Below are 12,536 nucleotides of genomic sequence, written 5' to 3' on the forward strand. Positions count from 1 at the left end.
ATACTTTCTTATAATTATGCTAGTTGATTTTAACCTAATTTATCCCCTTTTATAAACAACTTCCCCCAAATTCATTGATGAAGGTGAGAATGAAAGCACGAAGCGGCTGCAAGGTCCAATGGATGTCGATCGATTGCAGGCTAAGGAAGCATCTCCGGGGTTGACTAGACTGAAGCAACGAAGTGAAGCTTGTCATCGTTACCAACGCCAAGGGGTAGAGGACGACGCATCCAAGTTAAAACTAGAGATCACGATGAAGGGAGCTAAGAATTACTTGAAGATGTCGACCGATCCAACTCTATCAGAAGCAGCATCCAAGTTAATCAGCTCCGATTTGAAAGATATCGGAGAAGCTACGAGGAAATTGGCTGATCATGTCATCAAGATCGGAGTCAGCGGTGGTTTCATCACTACCTTCCTCCAATGGATCGCTTGCTTCGCCGCCATGTAAGTACAACTCTAGCTTCGAATGATTGAATCGTCTTCTTCAGTTCATCGTGTTTAATTATTTGATTTTAATTGGATCTAAATTGACAAATTTTGCTTGATGTGTTGTGTTACAGTTATTTGTTGATACTCGATCGAACAAACTGGAGGACGAAGATCCTTACTTCACTTTTGGTCCCCTACATCTTCTTGACTCTTCCTGAGTGGCTCTTCGGAATTTTGCAGTAAAGTATTGATCCGATAATTGAAATTTGTCTCTCGATTCATCCTTCTTTGTGTTTTAATCAGAAACAATTTCGTTTTTTTTTCAGCGGAGACATCGGGAAATGGATCACATTAGTCGGAGTCGTATTGCGTCTCTTCTTCCGTGAACATTACCCAGGTCTAGTTACCTAAGCCATAATACAATCCCTAATTAATTTTGGTTTTCAATTGAAATTGATTGAAATGAATTTCGTTAATTTGAAATTAAATCTCATTACGATTGTTTTGAAAAATACATAATATCTAGAGTTGCCGGGATCTTTGCTCCTTTTGGTTGTGGTAGCTCCAAACTTCGTCACCGACTATGTCAGAGTAGGGTGGATCGGAGTGATTGTCTACTTGGTTATCAGATGCTATTTGCTTCAAGAACACATCAGAGCTTCTGGAGGATTCAAGAACGCTTTCACCAAGAGCAATGGCATTTCCAACACCATTGGTATCGTTCTCTTGTTCATCTTCCCTATCTGGGCTATAATCGGGTTAATATTCTGAGATGTTTTGTGCTTTCTATGTATTCGATAACATGAATCCTTCGATTGATGTGTGCATTGAAGGTTCGTTTGTATTTATGTGACGTGAGTCTTTTTTTTCTTTGATTCGAATTCGTTAAAACACCTTCTTCTCAGTGAAGAGATTTATCGGGAGGAAGATGTCGGAGGTGGACGAGGAGTATAAGCAGATTTCTTATACGGTGGTGCGTGACGAGAACAGGAACGTTAATCTTGATTGTCCTGCTATTGGAAAACAGTTTGCTGCAGAAGAAATTTCAGCCCAGGTACACCAGTGCTCCCTCTACCTCTTAATTTGTAACAGTAAGATATTTTTTCCCTAATTTGGCTTCTCTTGTTGCTTCTCTATTATCAGGTTTTGAGAAAGCTTGTGGACGATGCTTCAAAATTTATGAATGATAAGGTCACAAAAGTTGTTGTAACAGTTCCTGCTTATTTCAATGATTCCCAAAGAACAACAACAAAAGATTCAGTTCCTGCTTCTCTTGTTGATTCAATGGATGATATCAGTGAGATTCCAATTCTATTGGAATCGAATCACGAATGCTAATTCTGTTTGAATTGAATTACGAATTCCAATTCTGTTGGAATTGAATTATGAATTCCAATTCTGTTGGAATCACAAAAGTTGATGCTTTAAGAACAAGCCATAAAAGTGAAAGTGGTTCTAAGCAACATTATTCTTTTAGAATGTTTAGTCGTTGTTAGATTTTGATTTTTCTTTCCCGTTTTGAAAGTTTTTTTAGTTTTATTCTTTAACAATAAATGTAATTCTTAACAATTGTTACCCGTATTCTCTAAGAAATAATGTATTTTTTGTTTTTATTCTTCAATTGATTGTTCAAGAATTTGTTATTCTACAAGAAGTTTTTAAATTCATGATCAAGAAATAGGTTCAAGAATATTTTTATTATTTATGGTTCAAGAATATTTTTATTTTTGAATATACTCATAAACATATTCTGTCAGAATGTCCGAATTAAAAGAATTATAATTCATAAAATCGGATTTTTAAAATTAATAGAATCTATGATCCCTTAAAAAATGCAATTTTCCTTTATTAAATCTATATTATTTGACTAAATTATCGTTCTAATTAATTAAGATTATAGTTTTCAATTATATTTAATTCAATAATATATATTAATCACTTTCTTAAAATAAGTAAAATTGATTGGCTCATATTTATGCATACAATAACACAATAATTAGTTTGAATAAAATAACCTAGGCCTATATATATATATATATATATATATATATATATATATATATATATATATATATATATATATATGATGTGCATAACCTAGACATTGACCTCTTGTGATGTTTGTGTTGATTTGTTAAAATGGTTGTAATAGTTATTTTTTCATACGGTATATAATAATTAAATAAATAGTTTCATTTTGTTTATTTTTGTAAGTAATAGATTATGTAACATTCATAAAATTTCATAAAAAATTAAACTTTTCAAAACCAACCAAAAATCATAACAATTTACATAATAGTTTTTAAAACATGTTTATCATCAGAGTTTTTCCCAAAATCGCAAAACATAACATGAGGAGGTGCACGATCACACCTTCGCCTTTCCCTGATCCTCTAAGGTATCTGAAACATAATCAAAATTTGTAAGACCAAAACTTAGTGAGTTTCCCCTAAAGTACCAACACAACACAAAACCTGAATAATAGAATAAACAACATGCATACATAGCCTTCAGTATGACTGGAATGCCCTACCGACCTACAATCTATCTGGTACACTCACATAACCTTCATAATGATTGGTATGCCACTTCAGGCCTTCGGCCTATCTGGAATGTTCTCCCGGCCTTGGACCTGACTGGTACACCATACTGGCCTTCAGTCTATCCGGGACGCCCTGGGTCTGTTGGTCTTTAGCACAAAGCAGGTCTGCCTATACCCAACCACTCATATCTCGTGTCGACACACACACACACACACACACACATATATATATATATATATATATATAACAAATGATCATGCAGTTAACCAACCAATAACAAACAAAAAGATCTTACAAATCACTAAGCATAACATCATCCTATCTACCAGGATACAAATCTAACAGATTACTACAATACTCAATCATGCAATAATCAGGATAATAAAAGGGGTCGGCCTTGGTGCCTTCGACCCAAAAGTACAGTGAGGAACACTCATCTCACACTAACGAATCACATAGAAAACTTTCGGCTATTGGCCCACTAAAATCCCGAACGATCACAACAAATAAACATCTAATTAATAATTAAATCACCTCCCTTGACTAATGAACCAAACTTAGGGTAAATGGACACTTTAACCTATCCATAATTAGGCCAAGACCTAGGCCCAATTCTTGATCTAAAAAGCCCAAAATTATACAAGGCCCATCATTTGCCCAATTTTCCAAATTGGGCCCAAAACCTATTTTGGGCCTTATCCTAAGGTCCAAATCTTCACTTGGGTCAAAACACTCATACTGAGATAGACCAATAAGGGCCCAAGAATTCAAGCCCAAATGGTGGCCCAACACTTGAAGCCCAAAATCCGAAGTCCAAATTGTACGAGGGGCATAATCATTCGGTCCGGCTCGTATTAACCCACAATGGAGTGGCTGACCGAGTACGCGAGGTTTACTCCCCCTTACGCGGGGGGTACCCTCACAGAGTCCAAAATCTCAATAAGTGCTTAATGGCTTAAGCACTTAAGCCCAAACTTCAGATCCATGGTCCAAATGCACCATAGAGTCATAAAGTCTCCAAATTTATGACTTTAGACGTCCAAAAAGTCCTTAATACATGGTCTTAATCCATTAAGACCTTCCACAAGAAGCATGGAGCCAAACTAGCTAAAGGGATCTCATTTTTATAGCTTAGAACCCTTCTTAGGGTCTGAAAGGATAGCCCAAAACATCCAACACAAAACATGCAGAACAACGGGACTTTTGGGACAAAAGAACATCAGAAAGCTACCAAAATGAGATCTAAGCAAACCAAGCATAAAGGTAGCAACTTTATACCTTTTGGAGCTTCCTAAGAAGATGATAACCCAAGATCCATAAGCTTGTTTTCCCTTCTAGACTCCTTGATGCACTTCCTTCTCCTTTAAGCACATAAAGAACACACTTTAAGCTCTAAACAGTCTCTTACGGGGTTAAGGTTTTCTAAGAACGACTCAAGGGTTTGAAGGCTGAAAGGATGAGGCTAAATGATCCATAAAGGTGTTTAAATACTCCTCAAACCCTAAAAATTAGGGCAACCCCCAAACATTAGTATGCCCAACGTATATATTTGTACGCCTAGCGTACTCACGTGTACGCCCAATATATAAATCCTGCTCCCAAAATTACCATTTTGCCACTAGAGCTTCCTAGGGCTACATCTTTATAATCTAAGGACCAACATTACATACTTTAAAACCAAAGGAAGGATTTGAAAATACTTGAAAACCCGCGATGTTACATATTAGTTTTAGAAAGAGCTTATGTTTATAGAAATGTAACAAGTAAGAAGATGGTGACCATTTTAAAGATCAAAAGTTCATGGACTTGATTTTATTGAAGTATTATAAAATTTATAAAATTATTTCATGAATTTGCTCAAGGTGTTGAAGCAAGTAGGAACATGAAGACATTGAAGAAGTTTTGGTCCCTTTATGTCCCTTAGGAATTGACTTGTCATTTCTGTAATGACTTACAAAATATAATTTATTTATGGTTGGTTTATGCACATATGTTTTATGCTTTGTGATGATTGTTTATATTACGGATGTTTGTAAAATTAGATTTTAAAATACTAGATAATATTTTAAACATAAAATAATCACAAGAAGTTTGGTTCTAATGAAATTTCCCTTTTTACATAAGATGGTAAAATGTTTTAAAAATAAAACGAGCTTTATTGTTTAAAACTTGCTAACGGCAAATTTCTCCGATTAAATATTTATATAAGTTTAAAATTTGGATTTTAGAGACTTATCAAACTCTAAAGCTTATAACATAAAAGGAAATTTATTAAAAACTGTATAAATGTTCTTTAGTGCTTAAAACGTCAAAACTTAATACTAGATATTAAATTTAAAAAATTGATCGCGTATACATAAGATGGTAAAAATGTTTTAAAAATAAAAGGAGCTTTATCGTTTAAAACTTGCTAACGAAAAATTTCTCCGATTAAATATTTATAAGTTTAAAATTAGGATTTTAGAGACTTATCAAAATCTAAACCTTATAATATAGAAGGAAATTTTATTAAAAAGTTTATAAATGTTCTTTAGCGCTTAAAACGTCAAAACTTAATACTAGATATTAAACTCACTTTGGACATGACAACTATAGTGGGCATTCCCTCAATTTGCCTACTATCGAAAGTTTCGTCTGACCTTAGTTGGCTTTGGCATTGAAGACTTTCTCATCTTAATTTCAAAAATCTAAACAAACTTGTTCAAAATGATCTTGTTCATGGTTTGCCAATTTTAAAATTTGATAATGATTCATTATGTACAACTTGCGAATAGGGTAAAAAACATCATCAAGGTCATCCAATTGTCATAGATTCCAAGATCCTTGAACCGTTGAAACTTCTATACGTTGACTTGTGTGGTCCTTCGACTATTAAATCTCTCAACAAGAAGAAATACATAGTTGTTATTGTTGATGATTTACACGATTTACTTGTGTTTTCTTTCCTAGATAGAAATTAGAAAACAACTCCAGTGATGATCAAATTTATCAAAGACATTTAACTAAGCTTGAAGAAGAAAGTTCACAGAATAAAGAGTGATAATGGATCTAAGTTTAAGAATCGAATTGTAGATTCGTTTTTGACAAACTTGGGAATTTCAAACAAATTTTTTCCCTTACACACCACAACAAAAATGTGTTTTCAAGATAGGGAATCGTACGTTATGCAAAGTAGCTTGGACGATGTTTACATATGCGAATTTTCCTTAATACTTATGGGCAGAAGCAGTTTTGACAACTTGTTTTATGAAAACTCGTTCCTTCATTCATCGTCGTTTTAACATCACGCCTTATGCAATCATTAACAAAGGAAACCTAATAATTTTACATGTTTTTGGTTGCAGATGTTTCATAATGAATCTCAAAGATAACCTTTCCAAATTTCAGACGAAAGCTGATGAGGGAATTTTCTTGGGATATTCACACAACTCTGTTGCATATAGGGTGTTGAACAAGAGAAAACAAAAAGTTGAAGAAACATTTCATCTCACATTTGACGATTACTATGCCAAGAGAGTTGAACAAGAATTTTCAAATAAGCTAATAATTTATGAAACAAATGAAGAATTTGAGCAAATGCTTACTTTCGATGTTGATTTTGATTTAATCTTTGGTATACCTAATAGGGCAATTAATGTTGAAGTTCATATTGAAGATAATCAAGTACCGGAAGCATCAAAGCACTCAGATGATTCGACAATTACTAATGAAGAAAATGAAGCTCATTTATCATTAACCTCATTAGTCAATTTCAAAATAACTCAAAATTCGAATAATAGTCAAGTGGAGGGGGAGCCCTTGATTTTTAACCTCATATGGAAACGAGAAATTTAACACCTCAATATCAAGTTGAGGGGGAGTTGTTGAATTTGCATATAGACGTTGATGGGGAGTTATTGACTACACAATATGGTGTTAAGCGTGAGCACCAGACAACGATTCCATTAATTGAGGGGGGAGCCAAGTGGATCGAATCGTGATGATGATGATGATGTTCAAGGTAATGAATTTCATGATACTCATGATACTATCTCTATTACAAATGAATTATCAAAAGCTGAAGAGACTTTTGAGGATGCACATTTGGAGTTTGATCCTACATTCGCTCCCATAGAGAAATGGACAAGGGATCATCCCAAAGAGAAAATTCTTGGTGTTCCTAGTTCGAGTGTTTTAACACGAGCACAAGTTTGAGCCATGAATGAACTTTTAAATGTTCATCATGAATTATGTATGTTTAATGCCTTTATCTCAAAAATCAAACCGAAAGTCAAGAATGCATTACAACATCCCGATTGGGTTGTTGCGATGCAGTATGAGTTGGATGAGTTTGAACGAAACAAAGTTTGGAGGTTAATGTTGGATTAGGTGTCTAAGCCCATAATTATAACCTGTATGTACTTGATTTGATAGTAGCATGGTCCTTTTGGGTTGCCTTCACTCATGCAACTTGACAACATGACTTATGGAGATAGAGTAGGATTTATTATTTGAAATAATAAATTGGTACTCAAAATGATTTTATTAATATATAATAAGATTAATATATTATTCTCAAATCATATTATTAATTAGTATTTGATCAGAAATTAATTTGGTATTAATTTTGGGATTAAAGGAACTGATTAATAATGGAGGGGATGTTTTGCAAATCATTAATAGTTGCTGAACTAAGCTATTGGACTCCTTAATTAGGAGTGGGCGAAACCTATAGGGTTTCGTCCAAGGCCTCATAAGGAGGAGTCTATAGGCTGCTTAAGCCTTAAGCATGAATTAGGGTTTCCTCCAAAAAGCCTAGCAGCCCACAACTATATAAAGAGCCCCACCACTTGGGATTTTCGGCCTATTCATGAGATACATAACCCTAGCCAAAATTTACTTGTCTCTCCTATCATCCTTTGCATTGGGTGTTTGTGACTCCATTAGAGGTGCAACACTTGGGACACTAAGCTTTCAAGAGTCAAGGATTATTCTTGTTATTACTATATAACAAGTGAGGTAATATTCTAACCCTATTCTCATATGGATTTCGAAAATTGTATGCTAGTTTTTAGGGTTATTGCTTTGGTGTTCTATTTGCATGTTAAATCAGTGAAAAACTTAGATCCAAAACAATTAGGGTTGCATGATCACATAGGAATGTAGATATGCTCTGTCACACCCCAAACCAGAACAACGAAATCGTTCGAGGGCGGATGACTTCATGTAGTATCATAACAGTTGAATAAATAGTAAAGAAAGCAAACAAAACCATCATAAATATAATTTAAAAAGTTACATTGTTGATTTGTAATACATGTTTCAAAAGAAATTACATTATGATGATATAATAAGTTTGAAATTGACGCCTTAGCGTCCCTTCCCAAAAGCAGTTGTTACCTGTATTACTGAATCCCTGAGAAATACAAGTAGTTTTGAAAAAGTGTCAACAATTAAGTTGGTGAGTTCATAAGCATTTTTGTATAGGAATTGAATGCCCTTTTTGTATAAAGTAACTGTGTTTGTATCTTAGAAAATCCAATATTTTCCATGAATGAATAATAGTTTTAAATGATTCAAAAACGAAATGCATAAGTATTTTCCATACCTAAAATAGTGTAAGTAGATTTATATATGTATTTATAATCACTAAGGCGATTGATAGCATCGTAAATCAAAGGTTTTAATACTTCATGTGAGTTTTATAACTGTACTATTGACCAGACTGCCTGTTACAACGTTCTTCAGGCGTTGGAATGATATGACATTTGTCACCCCAGACCTGCCGGTCCAACTGTAGCTAACAGTTTAGGTGCAAGATTGTCAATCCCGTATAGATCTATAGACAACTATCACGTTCTCCCTACAAGAGATTATGGTATATCATACACGAATTAAAATGTGTACGTGAAAGTACGTGAAGTAAAATGTCTCACAAAGTTTGTATCAAAATAGGAGTTACATATGAAAAGTCTATTGTTCTTGTAAATGTAAGTATTTCCTTTCTATAATGTTTATAGAGTGTAAAATATTATGAATATCTCATAAACTATACCTATTAGAGTTTTCCAAAAATGTATTTCATTTGCATGATAAACCTTAATGTGTGATTCACTTTGTATGTAAAGTATAACATTTGTAAAAATGTTATTCAATGTATTTAACATTTATACACCAAATGTAGATAAAGTATTTGAAACTATATGTAACGATTTGCATTTTAACATTTGTTTTTCTTACGTTTCACTTGTATTTCTCCCCCTAAAATATAGTAAAAGTGTGAAAATATGGGGGGTATGAACTCACCTGGAAAGATTGATGATTTGAAGAAAATGAGGCTTTTCGCGGGCAGCACTTCGACAGGAAGGAAGTGAGTTTCTCGGGTATTTCGGAGGTTCGGACCTTCGTCGGGACTTGGATACGTAATCGGGGCGTCGGGGTAGTCTCGAGGGGCTCGGAAGTGAAAAGTGGGAGAGAAAGAAGGTAAATTAGCAAAAATGGCCAGCACCCTCGCATCCTATTTATAGGGTGTGAGAGGCTTCATACGTTGGGCGTACTCCGAAGTTACGCGGGGCGTAATGCCGTCGCAGCTCGTACGCTGGGCGTACTCTCGTACGCGAGGCGTACATCATGCATGACCGCATCCTCGGATGTCGGTCTTCGGATGGGTTAGGGAGAAGAGGCATAGGTGGAGACGTGGCCGATCTGAGGCCTTGTACCCGGGTATGCTGGGCGTACCTTCGTACGTTGGGCGTAACCCTCCTCGGTTTGTGTGCCTCAAACTTCTAAAATGTGTAACTTTCGCATACGAGCTCCGTTTTTTACGTTCTTTATATCCACGTGTAGGTGAAAATATAATCTACAACTCTCGTTTAGACTTCGTCTGCTAATTTTTAATTTATTTTTAATTATTTATTTTTAATATGTCGGGACACGGAAAGTCCGTTAAAAATCCATAACTTCTTCATCCGATGTCCATTTTCGTCAGACTTTTTATCGTTGTGATACTATTGACGAGATCTTAGATTCTCGTTTAGGTTGTGTCGGCTAACTATCGCTCGATCTCTATTTCCAGTTTTTAGCTGTCTACCGCTACTCCGAAACTTAGAAAAATCCTAACTTCCTTATGCGAAGTCAGATTTGGACTTTCTTTTTATGTATTTTCATGGTTTAAAGATATCTACGACATTCGTTTAGGTACTTAAAGCTAAAAAGTATTTTGTTGAAATTTTGCGTTTTACGCTTAATAGTGTTTTACCGGTTTTGCTGTGGATTTTCGATTGGTCATAACTTCTTCGTTAAAACTCGGATTTTTGTGTTCTTTATATTTCTGAAAACCTACTTACAACATCTATTACTTTATGTATCCCAATTGAGACTTTTGAACATTTCATTTTTGATGCTATATTTTTATTTATTTATTTATTAATTCAAAATAGATTACAATACTTGGCTTGTGTCATTATATTGACTTGAAATATTGGGTTGTCACATGCTCAAAACTCATCAGCGGTATCAAAACCTAGGATGTTTTTCAATTGAATTGATGCAATAGTGAATTATCCAAAGAACAAGAAAATTGATTTTTGATGTCTGGAGCATGAACTCGACGAGTTCAAGTATGAACTCAACAAGTTGGGTGAACTCGACGGGTTCCTTGGCCAACTCGACGAGTTGACTCGTCAGTTTCCTATTTTTTTCGATTTTCAGATCAGATTTTGAGTAGGATAATTGCCATAATTCGTTTTTAAAGCCTAAAACCGAATTTTCTGAAAGATAACATATTATCCTTATCAAAATTTAAATATTTGGTTGAATTTGTGGATTATGATAAGATTATATTCCTAATTTAAATTTAACCTAGTATTTCGAAAAGTTTTAAAATACACCCTTTGGTTTTATTATTTAAAATTTGATTAAATAGCTTTAATTTTGAAATCTTAAAGCTATTTAATCAAATTTTAAATAATAAAACCAAAGGGTGTATTTTAAAACTTTTCAAAATACTAGGTTAAATTGAAATTAGGAATAGAGTCTTATCATAATCCACAAATTCAAGCAAATCTTTCAATTTTGATAAGGATAATATGTTATCTTTCAGAAAATTCAGTTTTAGGCTTTAAAAACGAATTATGGCAATTATCCTAATCAAAATCTGATCTGAAAATCGAAAAAATAGGAAACTGACGATTCAACTCGTCAAGTTGGGCAAGGAACTTATCAAGTTCACCCAACTTGTCGAGTTCATACTTGAACTCGTCGAGTTCATGCTCCAGACATCAAAAATCGATTTTCTTGTTCTTTGGACAATTCACTATTGCATCAATTCAATTGAAAAACATCCTACGTTTTGATATCATTGATGGGTTTTGAGCATATCTACATTCCAATGTGATCATGCAACCCTAATTGCTTTGGATCTAAGTTTTTCACTAATTGAACATGCAAATAGAACACCAAAGCAATAACACTAGAAACTAGCATACAATTTTCGAAATCCATATGAGAATAGGGTTAAAATATTACCTCACTTGTTATATAGTAATAACAAGAATAATCCTTGAATCTTGAAAGCTTAGTGCCCTAAGTGTTGCACCTCTATTGGAGTCACAAACACCCAATGCAAAGGATGATAGGAGAGACAAAGAAATTTTGGCTAGGGTTATGTATCTCATGCATAGGCCGAAAATACCAGGTGGTGGGGCTCTTTATATAGTTGTGGGCTGCTAGGCTTTCTGGAGGAAACCCTAATTCATGCTTAAGGCTTAAGCAGCCCATAGACTCTTCCTTATTAGGCCTTGGACGAAATCTATAGGGACTCATGGATTTTATTAAATTAATTAAGTGTTTAATTAAATAGCTTTAATTTTGAAATCTTAATTTTGAAATTTTAAATTTAAAAAATAAACCTTCATGGATTTTATTATATTAATTAAGTTTTTAATTAAAAGAGAATTGATAAATCCATATATGGTTTAAATTTAACTAAATTAAAAGTTTAATTTACTAAAGGATTAAACCACTTAGTATTTTAAAAGGTTAAAATCCACCCTTATACTATATAAAATTAAAAGTCTAATATATTATATATGTAGGGTGAGGTTCAATAAAGAACCATAATTAACCAAGGAATCAATGAACCAATCGTGAGCGTCAGAAATCATAACGATCAACGGCCAGGGAAATAGATGTACACTTTTATATTGGATGCACATACACACACCATATTATACCAAAAAATCCACCCTTTACAAAAAAAATCCACCACTTTTTTTCGTTTAAAATTTTTTTTAGGCCATTTTTTTATCGAAAAAAATAACCGAATATACCATTGTTCACGAATTTCTGTCCCCTTTCCATAGAGATCTATGATGATATATAAAAAACCGAATATACCATTGTTCTATTTTTTTATAGAAAAAAAAATAATAAATATATCAAAATTCATATTTTTTGTACTTTTTAAACATAGATTCATATTCATGTTAAAAAAAACGATATTTCAGTTCAGATTCACATTCTGAACCTGTTCAAATTCATATTGTAAACCTGTTCAGATTCACATTGTGAACCTCCTCAGAT

The 12,536-nt window shown here is 33.8% G+C and overlaps 1 protein-coding gene across 1 annotated transcript; it reads left to right on the plus strand.

The window, feature by feature from the left end:
- Window positions 1-247: 247 nt before the first annotated feature.
- Window positions 248-1,203, plus strand: LOC145069368 (cold-regulated 413 plasma membrane protein 2-like). Its single transcript, XM_079016289.1, has 4 exons — window positions 248-447; window positions 564-671; window positions 759-829; window positions 950-1,203. Exons 1-4 carry the CDS (start codon window positions 254-256, stop codon window positions 1,201-1,203), a joined length of 627 nt encoding a protein of 208 aa, XP_078872415.1. The 5' UTR covers window positions 248-253.
- The last annotated feature ends 11,333 nt before the right edge of the window (window positions 1,204-12,536 follow it).

Source organism: Lactuca serriola, chromosome 8, assembly GCF_051521515.1.
Source record: "Lactuca serriola cultivar US96UC23 chromosome 8, Lser_US96UC23_V15, whole genome shotgun sequence".
NCBI classification, from domain to species: Eukaryota; Viridiplantae; Streptophyta; class Magnoliopsida; order Asterales; family Asteraceae; genus Lactuca; species Lactuca serriola.

Bases quoted from the DNA above. Each gene is read 5' to 3' on its own strand.
- LOC145069368 (XM_079016289.1), top strand. From the start codon at position 254: ATGAAGGGAGCTAAGAATTACTTGAAGATGTCGACCGATCCAACTCTA. The intron at 672-758 runs GTAAAGTATTGA...TTTTTTTTTCAG, and splicing joins TGGCTCTTCGGAATTTTGCA to CGGAGACATCGGGAAATGGA. The intron at 830-949 runs GTCTAGTTACCT...TGAAAAATACAT, and splicing joins CTTCCGTGAACATTACCCAG to AATATCTAGAGTTGCCGGGA.